This window comes from Amblyomma maculatum, chromosome 5 (assembly GCF_055883805.1).
Source record: "Amblyomma maculatum isolate TAMU_Amacu chromosome 5, ASM5588380v1, whole genome shotgun sequence".
NCBI lineage: Eukaryota > Metazoa > Arthropoda > Arachnida > Ixodida > Ixodidae > Amblyomma > Amblyomma maculatum.
Genome location: NC_139348.1, coordinates 128,143,104 through 128,157,955, shown reverse-complemented (window position 1 = coordinate 128,157,955; position 14,852 = coordinate 128,143,104). Strand labels below are relative to the sequence as shown.

At 45.9% G+C, this 14,852-nt stretch overlaps 1 protein-coding gene across 1 annotated transcript in view; it reads left to right on the top strand.

The window, feature by feature from the left end:
• The window catches only part of LOC146189518 (uncharacterized), a 110,458-nt gene extending 105,970 nt beyond the window's left edge, over positions 1-4,488 (top strand). The window contains exon 6 of the mRNA XM_084605291.1: positions 4,307-4,488. Within this exon, the coding sequence (XP_084461417.1) occupies positions 4,307-4,488 (182 nt within the window). The remainder of the gene's footprint in view (positions 1-4,306) is intronic.
• The last annotated feature ends 10,364 nt before the right edge of the window (positions 4,489-14,852 follow it).

The following is a 14,852-nucleotide window of genomic DNA, read 5'->3' as shown; positions in this document are numbered from 1 at the left end:
AGCAGTGATCAAGGTAAAACCTGTGTAATGTCTAACGCCCACTGCAATAGATTAGGCAGATCTTCCTTGGCGACTATACTATATATAAACAGGGGTAACATTCGGCAGATATAACGTACCCTACAAATATTAAATGTAACATCCTCATTTTTGAGGTAATTTAAGCCTTCTCTATCTTACCAGTTGCCCTATATAGCCCCGTTGTAGCTTCAGGGCAAATATTTATCGATATCATTTGCCCTTCTTAACATAAAATTCCATTTCAATATATTCTGCAGTGTAAAAGACATTCAACTGATTTTGTTATTTCAAGTCAACCCAGGGTAAAAAATTTAGAATGACAGTGACTTCAGTCCCTAAAGCGAATAAGCCATGCAATCATTTATTTATAGTCAGTTACCCTCATCATGATTATTCTGCTAGTTACTATGCGTTACTATTACACATTAAGAGGCAGAAACTGATTAAATTATGCTCTCTTGTGAAGTTATCCTCATGTTACACGATTGAATCGGTAAAGACAATGTTGCAACGTTCTGCAGGCGGTAGATTGATTACTTAAATTTCAATGCCACTGAAAGTAGCCTGCACAACCTCTAGAAATATTTCAATATTTTGATGCCTTATAAAAAAGCAATGTATATGGCTTCACAAACTTAATTTGCACTCCGCATATCTTAGTTCTTCGTATTTGAGCCATTATATATATATATATACATATATATCTTGTAGTGTGGTACTCTTGATCGTTATTGCCACTGACATGCATCGCGTGCTCGCGCTCTAGAGGACGAATAAGTTGGTCGTTGTCTTCGTGATTCGATACGCCTGACGCTCCGCTGCGAATTCATCCTGAGCAGCTGAATCCCACTGCGTGGACGGAATAAACACACCCTGTACAATTGGTGGAGGTGCTTCTGGGTACGTTCCCGTCCACCCTGGAACTAAGAAGCCGCAAATTGCCATCTGCGTCCGCCATGCCGGATTACTGCCTCGACATCGCCACCCCTCCCAACCACGGTCCATACCGAGTCCTTCAAAAAACATCTCCCGTCAACTACGTAGTTGAGCCCGTTACGACCTCTGCGGACTTGCGTCGCCGTGGACGCGAAATAGTTCATGTGGACCGAATCAAGCCATACTACGATCCGTCTGTCCTTTCGGCTCCATGAGTAGCCAGGATGGCTCCTTCTCTGCCCGGGAGGAAACTGTAGTGTGGTAATCTTGATTGTTATTGCCATTGACATGCATCGCGTGCTGGCGCTCTCGAGGACGAAGAAGTTGGTCGTTGTCTTCGTGATTCGATACGCCTGACGCTCCGCTGCGAATTCATCTTGAGTAGCTGAATCCCTCTGCGTGGACTGAATAAACACCCCCCCTACAATATATATATATATATATATATATATATATATATATATATATATATATATATATATATATATATATATATATACACAGATGCGAAGTGCCTGACGTCAACGTTGTGCTACCGTCGACAACACCTGCTGGCCACAGTTTCCAGCTATGGTGGTTTGTCAATCGTCAAATTGGTACCTAAACCCATGGCAGGCTTAGCTACCGCCACAGTATCTGAGGTAATCGCTGTATACGTATCAGCCAAATGAACTACAAACAGAAGTTAGCTGAGAAAACAAAACCGTTAGCTATATGTAAACTGAGCGTATAAGGTTTCGGTCACTAGGTCTACACGGAGCTACGCCACAGCAATTGTGTTCTCCTCTTGGGAGTGTTACATCTTACAAGCGAAAAGTGGCTCTCGTCCTGATAATCACTAGGTGAATACTGGAGGAGAAAAAAAAAGACACGTGATGTGATTGCACCTTGCAGTTCTTGTTCTCCTTAACTTTACTCGGAAACTGTACTCACACAAACTATTTCAGTGCAGAAAAATACAAGCAGACTCGAAGCGTTAGAAAATCTAGGTCGGTGCGCATCATTCGTCAATACGTCCTATCTTGTACCGCTTGCCAACATCGGAAAACCCAATCTACCAGCCAGCCGCTTCGTTGCAGCCATTGCCTTGCCCCAGCCGCCCTTTTGGCCGTGTCGGCATCGATCTCTATGGCCGCTGCCGTCCCTTTCAGGTAACAGTCGCTGAGCCATATATATATAAGGGGTGCACATGAGATAAAAATGAATTTAAATACGAAAAATATATCAGGATGACAGCTGTAGAACGAAGTCGACAGCTGCATATAAATATTATCCAAATAACAAGTCAGGTATAGGCCCGGAACGTTGGACAGTTAGCTAGATACTACTGACTGCCCGAGTAGAGGATAATAGTACTAACTCTTAGAATTTTAAACCAACATTTCATGACTGGCCTGCCAAAGACACAGTGGGCTTTGAAGGGACAGGCCGCAGTAAACAAGTATAACATGTGAAACACCACAGTCTATGCAGAATATTTTTATGCAGGAGTACACCAGCGAAGGACTAACAGCAATGAGGAAATAAAATACAGCAAACAAGTTAAATAACTTGCGCTAAAGTGCAATATGAGGTGGTTTTTTAAGTGCTTACCAACTAACACACATCGACTTCTGTTCCCAAGGATACGGGATCGAATCCCGGCCTCGACGGCACTTTTCACTACAGGCGAAAAGCAAGGTACCCGTGTGCTGTGCGATGTCAGTGCACGTTAAAGAACCCCATGTGACCCAAATTTCCGGAGCCCTCAACTACGGCGTCTCTCATAGCCTTAGTCGATTTGGGACGTTAAACCCCACAAACCAAACCTAGCAACCAACAGTATCACGTAGTGTTATAAGGCAAGGAACATGATTATAGGCAAGAACCACCGAGCTTACTAGCGGCACGGGTACGACATCTAAGCTAGGGAATAAGTTATGAGGCATGCGTAATGACTGCATGTGAGCACGTTTAAAGCGCAGGTTTAAGTATCGGTTCCAGAATTTGGTATGCTCGGAGTTCTCTTCCCCGTAAAGGGCCACCTGGGTCACAGATCTCCGAAGAACGTTCATGCTGAAAGCATGAACTAAGCGCCAGCCGTACCCACACGGACGTACATAAAATACACACATGCACAGATGCTAACACGTAGACAAAATTAACAAAAAATAACACAACCTACAAAGACTAATGACAGACACTGCTTCACACTAAGACAGCGTTCCACTTTCACACTAAGGACAGCGTTCGAGCTTACAGTTCGAAGCGGGCGACGCGTTTCGTGGGTCCAGGCATTGGCGTCGGCGTCGAGGTGGCGTTAGTTTTACAATTAGCTGCTCTTGTTGGTCGCAACATACGACCTGCTGTTGAAGCGTGGGTTGAACATTGGCGTTCGTGGCGGCGTTATGATGAACCTCCTGGGCGATGCAGGTGGACGGTGGTACGAACTTTGGAGGTGCCCCCTAGACGTAGCAGGTGGCTGAGTAGTCACTCAATCCCAGGAACCGGTTCGAGAACAGCAGGGAGTTTATGGTGTAGTGCCGTAGAACGTGAGGGCACCAGTACAGCAGTCGGCATTGCTCACTCCCAGCCAAGGCGTCCCTCAAACCCCGGAGCTTCCGCTTCTATAGCTTCCACCCCCTTGCCTCTCCATATCGCGCCTGTTTTATAATCGCGTTGATACACGTCAGCGTTATCTTCGTCTTCCTCGTCATTTGTTCACCAATCAACGCTAGCCATGTCACCGACTTCTTCTTCTTCATCTTCTTGATCCTGCGTTAGTCCACGTAATCCTTTTCGCCATCGTGGTCGTCTTTGCTCTCGCAAAAAGCCTCTATATTGGGCCTCTTACATGTGACAACTTGAAAGATGTGACAGCTACTTGAGCAAAGCACCGCCTACTGCAACTTGTAGAAAGCAAAGCGGACGTATAGTGTCCTCCTACACTGGCATTTCGTGGAGATAGAGAACCGAGCGGAGTAATGGCCGTGCGGAACGTAAAGCAGTGTGGCTCCCACGACGATATATGTTTTGCGAATAATAAATGGAAACAGTGAAAAGGATAGGTAATTGAGAGGTCGTTTGAAAAACTAACTACGATGCGTAGCAAAGAACAGAGCAGGCTATTGCTGGCCGGATATGGCTTCTGAATTATTTGTCAAAGCATGCCACCGGACTCAATCACTTGGGGAGTTGTTCTAAATGTATTCTTCCTGACTATAATAATCGTCGACAACTTGTTTTGTTCATTTTCAGGAAAATATGCGTCTTTGTTTTTAAATATTTTCTGGCGCATTAACCCTATTCTTCTTAGAGTCCTCTATACATTCGTTTTTCCTTCTCAATTCACAAATTTTTAATTTTTCAGGCCTTCCTGCAGCCATGCTTTGGATGGTATCCGAGACAGGCCCCGATAACAAGAAGAAGTGCTTGGAAGAATTGCAGTCTGTCTCGAAGTTGGATATCCTGGATTTACTGCCACAAAATGAAGACTGCAAGAAACTCTTCAAACCCAAGCAGAAATCATCCACTGAAAGTCTGCAGCAATAGGTGTAACCAGTGATTTTCTTCGGTACGACAGTGGCACTTTGGCAGCATTGGTTTCAAGTTTATACTGTTATTAAAGAAATGTACAAGACAAATCATCTGCTTCGTGTGTTTATGTTGTTCAGCATGATTATGTTATTACCTAAACGTCTACACGCTGCTTGGTATAAAAGGTCTGTTCGATAATAACATTGTAAGCACTGTTATCTTCATGCTATTGCCACGTGTCTAGCATCCCACCGTCTCCCATCGCCTTGATGCCGGCGAAGGAGCATTATGCAGGCGGGTCTTTCGATCTAAGTTGTCTTGGTGATTAAAAATGAACACATTCTTGTGTTAAACAATCCGTGTGCCTGCATAGCTCCTTTGGTTGTGAGAACCGGGGTGGTGCAGTGGTAAGACGCCCGACTACTGTGCCGGAGTACCCGGGTTTGAACCCGACCTCGGCGGCTGCGTTTCGATGGACGCGAAACGAAGAGGCGTCCGTGTTCTGTGCGATGTCAGCGCACGTTAAAGATCCCCAGGTGGTCGAAATTACTCCGTAGCCCTCCACTACGGATCCTCTTTCTCTCTTTCCACTTTCACTCCCACAAGCTTCCTCCCTTCCCTTACGGCGCGGTTGCGGTGTCCACAGAAAACAAGTGAGACAGTTACCGCGCCTTTCCCTTCCTATAAATAAATCTGGCGCAACAGAGTGGCGTCCGTGTGCTGTGCGATGTTAGTGCACGTTAAAGAACTCCAGGGGCCGAATTACGGTTCTCGCTCTAAAGTTATAGAGCGTGACGTCAAAATGACGACGCCGTGACGTCTCGGCGAGACGTCAACGCGTGACAAAAATCGGAATCAACCAATGATCGCCAGGGTGCCGCCCCGGGCCGCTTATTTTTACGGCAACAGGTTTATTCGCACGTCAAAGAGCCGTTTGCTAACTTTTTTATAGATATAGCGTGTGAATAAATTAACTAAAGTATTATATTTTCAAGAAGCCACATTTAAAGTTCAATGTCATCAAAAAAATCAAGAAGCAGCTGCAGTTTTGCATTTAAACGCTCTTGTGGGTAGCTTCTTTTGCCGCGAGGGCGCGCTGGCAGAGGTAAACAAACCGTAAAAATGGCGATTTTCAGTAAAACAGCTGATTCCACGGCTATAGTGCCGGCTTTTGCGCATCGTCTCATGTCAAGGTATTGTGTGATTGTCCTAAATGCGCGGAGGAATCATATCGAAAGCAGTGTAATCGGGGGTTTGTTTATTTTTCTTTGTTTATTTTTCTTTAGGAAACAGAAACAAAAGAAAGATCGATCGCGGAGCACAGGCAAAATAAACTTTTATGTCCACACGAACGTCTCACACACAAATGCTTCAGTTAGAACGAGCACGGGTAAAAGCAACGCGGTTGAGCGTACACTACCAACCTCGCTCGTTTTCATTCGTTTTGCACTGTATGTCGCCTCCGCCTTTTGCATTGGGCGCACTGCGGAGCCCAACCACCCTTCAGCGCCAACTTTGCAGTAGTTGAGTTCAGCCATTTGACGCACGCACTTGCTCACCATCAGTTATGAGAAGCCGACTACCTGCGGAGACGAAATCCTCCGGAGGCAAAAAAGAAAAAAAAAAGAACGAAGCACGCATGACAGCCGCACCGTCAAGAGCGGTCGACTGCGAGCTTCATCACAGTTCATCGGCGCATTCATCGCACCACCATTCCGCTTTCGCATTTTCAAGTCGAAATAGGCGTCGGAACAACTCGCCGAACAAGTAGAACGCATTCTCACACACCTCCCTTCGTCGTTGCTCGCGCCGGCGTTGCCGCTTCAGCGCCGGAGCCACCACTCACACCACTCCACCGCGGACGCCGCCGCCATTTTCGCTCTATAACTCGCTCTAAAACGTTTCAGACCGTCTCATCGCGCTCTACAAAAATAGTCTAAAACTACGGGCATAATTAGGTGCGCGACGTCATCTGTTTTTTCGCCTCCGCGACGCAATCGCAGCATCCCGTGACGCAACTTTTCAAGATGGCGACGGCGACCAATAGGAGCGGGCGTTTGAGAGCGCTCTCAATTATAGAGCGGTCCGTAATACGGCCCCAGGTGGTCGAACTTTCCGTGGTCCTCTAATAGCCTGAGTCGCTTTGGGACGTTAAACACCACAAACCAACCAACCAGCCTCTTCCTGTTTCCACTTTCACCTCCATCTTCCTTCCTCCCTCTACGGCTCGTGTCAGGCGTCACAGAACACATGTAACAGATACTGCGCCTTTCGTTTCCTATAAACTAATAATTATGATTACTATAAAATTGTTTACAAATCAGCACTTAAGATAAAACAAGGCACTTAAGCACTTAAATAAAACAAATGAGAGCTTATGAAGAGATGGCTCTTGGCAGCTGTTCGAGTAATTAGGGAGTTAGGAGGGATGGCGGTGTAGCATCGGCTTCATCTGTGCGCAAGTCGAGAACCAACGTGGGGGTTGTGGTGCAAAGACTCCTTGCGGCTGGCGCATGCATACGTGATCAGTCGAATTCTGTATTCGGCTCTTTATATTAACCTTCGAAAACAAGACGAGGATGCACTCGAAGTGATCCAGGGCAAAATATTTAGGAGAGCCCTCGATCTCCCCATAAACACCTCCAACGAGCGTCTACTGGGCCTCAGCATGGTGAATATTTCAGAGGCTCACTTAACCAATGAATACACATGTCTTTCTAATTTTGAATTCCAATGGAAGATCATCAGCGCTCGGCCGGAGCACCAACGGACCGCCTCAGTCGCGCTGAGATCCCTTTCTCTATATTTGCCATTGGCACGCGTTCGCTCTTACGGGAACACTTAGTGCAAGAAAAGCAAGAGACGCGACGGGATCATCATCATCATCAACCGGATTATCCCAGCATTCCTTGCGTGAAAGGCGAAAGGTCATCTTGTTTGGCGTTCCTGCCATCTCCAATCCTACACTTGAATGCGCGCCAAGGAAAGCCACGCAACAGGAGCGATGGCGTACCATCCAAACGCGCGCTACTGCACCTTTCCTCCAGAATTAGCTCCGCACGGCGAGACGCAGCTTCAATGTCGTCCATCGCTTTGCGAAGCACTGCGACGACGTGACGCGGAGCTGCCCCAGCCGGTCGTGACGTGAACAGGAAGAGGGTGCAACGTCACGCTGGCTTCCGGCTAAACCTGATGATTTCGGCAGAGCAAATATTGTCGCTCCATGGAGCGATCCGGGATCGACGCGAGATCCCGATCTGTCATTAAAACAGACAACTCAGGCTCCCGTTCTGCCATTAAAATAGCAATCTTCTGGCCAGAGCAGAAAAATCTGCTCCGGATCTACTATTAGAATTCAACATAAGACACTGTCGGGTCGCCGCCTGGTTTTCCTGCTATACATCCAACCTACCACCCTTATGGAAGAGCATGTACGTAATAGGGAAAGTCGAGCTAGTTGGTACATGATTGCAAATTACGAGCGCTGCGAAGTTGATAGTAGCGCCTGTCCTTGTCATTACCCTCTCGTTGTTGTTCTCCATCGCAGCGCTCGTAATTTGCAAGCATGTATGTCTCCCTTTCGAGTGCAGATGCCCGCTCCACATATGCCCTGTTCCTAACAACATGGCACGTGAAGATCACAATGGCCGCCGCCTAGCGCAGGCGCAAGCCCTAAGCTGCCATTTATTAAAAGGCATTTATTGCGTGGACGCCTCCGTCCCACAGCAAGGGGGATGGTAGATGGCCGCAGTGATTCACCAGCTCAACACTGTTAACGGGCTTACATTCCGTGCCCGCGACATAACTCACGCGGAGGAGGTCGCCATTGCGCTAGCAGCTACCCACACTGATTCCAAAATAATTATCTCCGACTCGCAAGGGGCCTGTCGGAACGTCGAGCAAGGCTAGGCTCCATACTTAGCCTACCGACTATTTCAAAATTGCCCATATACCGGGGACCCTTCTCACCGGAACATAGTATGAGCTCCTGCTCACATGGTTCTCGAGAGGAATAAGGCAGACGACACCGCTACCTGAGCGCTTTCTTTCCGGGCTTCCCATCGCGACCCTCTAGACCAGGGTCCCGAATTTGAACCCGCATATTCCTTTAAAAACATTGTTCTTTTTATTATCAATCTTGCCATACACTTTACTCTCGCCCGAGTAAAGGTCTATCTAAGACGGAGTAGCGGCTTCTACTCCATCTCTATACCGACCCTCTGTTGTGCACGGGAGCACTGAAACTTTGTAATCCTTCCTCCACCGGCAGCTGTCCGCACTGTGCGGAGAAGTCTTCGATCTATCACATTGTATGGGCTTGCCCATTCAACCCAGATATTCCTCCTTACCATAACCCCACTCCAGAGGATTAGGAGGCGACCCTGCTGGGCTGCTATGACCTGCAGGCCCAAACAACCTTGGTCTGGCGCGCCCGGACAGCGGTCGATGCCACTGGGGTCCCGTATTAGGGACCCGACCTAGTATTGGTAAGGGCCGGATCTTCAAAGATCCGGCACATGCATACCTTTACCCCTTTTGAAACATTTACCTTTTTCACCACCCCCACCACCTCTCTCACACTACTCGAAGCAGGCCGCTCTCACTGCCGTATGTAGCAATGAAATTTTGTACTGCGGTACTTGATAAAATCGAATCCCGGCCTCGGCGGCAGCTTTTCGATGGAGGCGAAAAGCAAGGCGCCCGTGTGCTGTGCGATGTCAGTGCACGTTAAAGAACCCCAGGCGGTCGAAATTTCCGGAGTCCTCCACTATGGCGTCTCTCATAGCCTGAGTTGCTTTGGGACGTTCAACCCCACAAACAAAACAAACAAACAAATTTGATAGAATCTGATATACTAGGGTGGGCATGTCGTCGTGTGGAATATTCGTCATTTTGTCTCTTCTTTGCCAAAATGATACAGAACGCCATATAAGATGTTTTAGATCTGATGCACACGGTTCCTGACAGTGGGTGCTTATGTTGTGTTCGAGTGTTGCGTGTATGCTGAGCAACCAATCCTCAAGTATGTGTGTTGTGTACGCTGTGTTTGTTATTACGTTTTTGAGAAATATCTCTTGTGGTCGAGTGAGCCCTTTCGTGAAGTCAAACACTGGCGTTGGTGTTGCTTCATATACCGTTAGTTTTCGTGCGTACATTGGGCATCATCGCTTTGGCAGAGGAGCCTTTAGTGAGCATTGTGGGGTAAGGATTTAAGTCTATCGGGTTAGTCATAGAGTTGGGGTTTGGGGTGTTGTACTTTGTCAGCAAGCCAACCCGCTTGCACGGCTGCGTTTTCAATGTCCGTGCCAGTATGTCTCGGTGTCCATATAATTCTAATTTCTTTTCCAACTTCCCGCCTTCACTTCAGCCTTTTATTGTGATAGCAATACTGCGCCACGTTTCGAGCCGTCGCGTAACTAACGGCCGGTCGCCACGGTTGACCTTGAACAGCAATAAAGAAGAAGAAGAAGGAGTAGGAGGAGAAGAAGATAAAGAAAAAGATGAAGAAGGAGAAGGCGGAGAAGAGGGAGAAGAAAAACGCTGTCTTTGTTTGGTTGTCAATTACTTAAATTAATACACTAATTCAGTTTGTGTATTACATTTGGCAGTCCACACTGAACCCTGGCCAATCCCCCTTCGTATGTATGTGCCAAATATCAAGGCCGGCGCCGGCGCTGTTTCGGCGTGTGCGTCGCTTCAGGCGCTTGACAAGTAGAATTAAAATGTTGAATATTCGAACAACACCTTGTACACTTACCGTACACGTTCGAACAACGAGCAGATCCGAAACAAACGGCGCTATGAAAGACGCTGTAGAGTACGTCGACCGCGAAAGCGAAGCCAGCACATTTGTGCGAGTCGGAAATCGGCCCCCGTGTGCGAAACGATCAGGAGCTCGCCCGCTTTATCAACTGCCCTTTACAGTACCAACAAATGCAATAGACATTGTATAGGATGTAATCCTAGTTGGTTGGTTGGTTGGTTGGTTGGTTCATAGGAAGGGAAAGGCGCAGTATCTGTCACACTTGCTCTGTGGACACCTGAACCGCGCCGTAAGGAAAGGGATGAGGGTGGGAGTGAAAGTGGATAGAGAGAAAGGGGGGCCGTAGTGGAGGGCTACGGAGTAATTTCGACCACCTGGGGATCTTTAACGTGCGCTGACATCGCACAGCACACGACGCCTCTTCGTTTCGCCTCCATCGAAACGCAGCCGCCGTGGCCGGGATTCGATCCCGGGAACTCCGGCACAGTAGTCGGGCGTCTTACCACTGCACCACCCCAGCTCGTTTTTATAACCTGCGAGTATCGCCCAAAGGCGCAACGAAACGCACACGCCTACAGTAGCTGCTACCCCTCACCGTAGTTTCAGATTAGTTTGCGCGATGTGCTGTTCAATGAAACGCCGAAAATGGTCCGGATTCAGCCCCATCATAAAGTCAGACAAGTTCAATCAACGTCAGATGAAGCGAGCTTACCGGAACGGTGCCCGCAGCGAGCGCGGCGGGCGGGCGCTATGGCCGAGCGCGCTCTCTGTTCGTCGCTAGGCCTATAATATTTCGCGTCGGCGCCACAAAAGACGACGCTTGGAGACTGAGAAGCGCCGTAGTAAGCGGGTTACTGATAGAATTGCCTACTGTAAATCACTTTGTGTCCAATGAAATGAAGAAATGAATTATGGCGCCACCTTTTCAGAGGGGCTAATGTATACAAGGTTATCAGATGAGCTGCGACGCACCGCCGACTGCATCTGCACACCTGTAATGAGCAACGTGCAGGTATAGCAGTTATCACTCCTACCAGCTTCTCGGTACTTCTCAGCGATCCTCAATAAGGGTTAATTTTAGACATTCCGTTATCCCTGTGCTAATTATTCAAGACGATAATAAATTTGAGTACGCTTTCTTGACCCTAGCGCAAGGAATCCACGGAGAGGTTGAAGACATTGTGGCTGGCGTGGCATGTTGACTCCGTGCTGCGTTCGGACGATGCTTGAGGGCATGTTTCCGCGCGAGAAGCACGGCATGTCAAACAGCACTGCGTGATAAATTACTTGCAAATGAAGCTTTGTTCTACCGACCATGCATGTCGTTTGGTGTACTTAAGTTTTAACTGTTGACGTAGCCCAGAGCGGCGGTGAGCGAATCGCATTTTAAGTTTGATATTCTCGTTTAGGCGCAACCATGGTAAAGCCAGCCGAGCAAGATTGGTATCAACCTAATTAGATGTCGGAACAATGACAGAAGAGCACCGGGAACCAGTTGCGATGATTTAATTGGAATCCCAGGTGGCAGCAATCGCTGCCAAGGTTCGATTTCATCATCGGCATGAAAATAATTATTGAAAGCAGAGCTTATTCTAAAGGCAAGAAAGTTTTGTTTTAATAACAAATACCACTGCGCAGTAAAGATTTTTTTATCTGGCAACTATAAAGCACCACGTCGCCCGGACTGCCCATGTTCTCACAACGGAAAGCCGTGCTGATAGAAACTAGTCGCTTCACGGAGTGAAAAGAATTATTTCTAACGACACGAGGAAAATGATTTTCGAACATTGAAAGACACTTATTTTACAACTGAGCACAAGAGGCTCCCTATACTCCCGAACAAGTTTTTGTGGCTATGCAGTCAAACCTACAGAGCCAAAACTCATCAGCTCACTGCGCAGCAGAAGTTAATCCCTTGATAAATTACGCGGTGTGTGCTTTGAAATATTACATAGTTACAGAAAGGCCTATGTTGTCATTTAATCATGAGTGTACTAATACATATAACAGTAAAACGTTAGTGTAGTGCATGTTAAAATTAGTGCACGACACCGTACAAACGGGGTGGCTGCGACATCTGCCGGCAGCCCCCCGAAGCGTACGTCGGTTACTGCTGCTGCGTCTACCCGTCGGTTTCTGTGCGCTTTCGCAATGCGCTTACTTCAGCAACGTACGTAGCGCGTGACATTCAATAACTGCGAATATATATTCACTTATAGGTTAAACATAGTGACGAAAGTACAAAACAATTGTAGCAGGGCAAACGACAAACACAAATAAGATGACCTACGACTGGCATGTTACGCTGTTCGCAGTGCAATATTTTTAGGGATGAACCGACTAGCCTATCTGCTTTTACACTTTTACAGGCGGCAAATATAAATGCAAGAAATGTGATACCCTAACCATGATTACAAAAAACACTTTGAAAAAGTAAGAAACCATTAAAGTTGTACAATGAGCCGCGAATTACAGTTATCTTTAATTTTACCGGACGAAGAACTTGCACCTTTTGCGTTAAGGCTTTTTTATTTTTGTGGTCAATAATGCAGTCACAGCACATATTTGTTGCCAAATTTATTATTCAGTTAGACTTGTTACGGCATACAGGCATGTAATTAAAACTGTGAAACATTACGGCGAGGCAGTAACGTGAACGTTTATATCCCCTGCTGTTCAGTTTTTTCTTCCTTTCTATGCCAGTTTGTCATGCTACAGGCTGTTTTGATTTTGAGCCCATATAACGAAGTTGTTTTTCCCACATAGCTTTTGAAATGTTACAAAACACTCTTTCTCTTCTTTGATGTTTTCATTTGTCAATCCCCAAAGCATACACGATGGTTTTTCTGAAATATTGAAGCTGGAAGTTTAGTCAGGGAAACGTCCCAAGAACAAAAATGAAACCTCATCTTTGGCAACGCCACCTTTGTAGTTGGAAGTTCCGCGATTTTGACGTATTAGGTCGACAAATATACATAGCACTCATAATTTCCAGCTTATATGCGTTTAGAGCATCCGCTGTAATCCAGATCATTATAAGAGCATGTAGAGTCAATGTGCAGGCGTTCGAAAAAATTTGGAATTCTGGCTGGCATGCATCTTAATTCTTAACGTAGACTGCCCAATTCTTACGACTACTCGCATGCGTTTACATGAAAGTGTGCATTCATGCCATCTTTGAACACAGCGAGGTGAATCGGACTTTTCTTATTCAGTCCCTGCAATTGGCAATGAAAGTCATGGTACGAAATAATACTGCAGAAAAATCTTATTTGTTTTTTGTACGCCAATGTTTACGGGCAATCGTTCAATCATAAATGCTAATGATCAACAAAACAAGTTTACGTAATACAAAAAAAACATGAATCCTTATGCTTGAATTAAAAGCGAAATATGTACTACGCGTTTTGTTAATAATTTTGGCTCTAATGTCTACAAGACTGCACGATGATTAACATCGGCGCTGTAAGTGTGAAAGGTCACGCATCCACCCAACGTTCAAAAGGACCGTACGGTTCTTTTGAACTTGATATCCAGTACGTACTTCATATCCAGATGCCGCGGAAGTCTCTAGCGTAATAAAACTGGTGTCGACAGAATTGCATAACCAGGTTTACTGTGCTGCCTTAAACTGGTGATCACAGTCGGAAAGGCACTGAGTCTCTCTGGTGCAAACTCATTTTGGCTAAATTATCTCTAGTAATTTGTGCATTTTATCGACCTCCTGCTTTCGCCATTGATAGCCTATACAGCCTCAATCAATTCATGTTTGAGAATAACTTCGGTTCATCGAATTTCATCTGCATGGGCGATTTTAATGCGCCGAACATTCGCTGGACATCTATGCAGTTTTCTGGAGAAGAAACAAGCATTTGACGGGAGCTACTATACTTTTCGTTAACCTTCGGGCTTACCCAGGTTATCAATGATGCTAGTAGGAATGATGCTATTTTACACTTGCTGTTCTTGTCTTCTGATTTGTTTAGGAAAGGTTACAAATATAATATTATCGACGGCAGCTCTGATCATAAAGCCATTCTTGTCTCAATTACGTGTGAAGTTAATAAACCGCAATATCATCTTACATCTTTTCGCTGTTTTACCAACGCAGATGACGTTTCAATTACCGACTATATGGCTGATTGCTTTGATAAATTCTTGACGATGAGTGCTGCAAACGATGTTGATGCCCTTTTCAATTCCTTCATGAAAATTGTTAAAACATGTATCGATCGTTTTGTCCCCTTAAAACAAAAAAAAATCAGAGTTTTCTTGGATAAATCGTGATATTTTACACTTGTCCCGTAGTGTGAGAAGACGTAGACGTAAAAAATCGTTAAACAATCCAGAAAGTATGATTCGTTTTAGTGAAGCAAAGCTGCAGCTTAAGTGCCGCAACAAAGTCTGCGAAAGACTTCTTTTTTCGTATTGAGCTAAAATATATTTATCCTCAACTCCCAAAAAGTTTTGGTCTGCAGTTTTGCCCAAGTCTACTCTATTCAATATATTCCAGAACAATAATGAAGTACTTCAGTGCCCTAACAAAATTTCTAAAGCCTTCAACGCTTTTTTTTTCAGTCAGTGTTTACGAATGATAATCAGATTTTGCCATCGT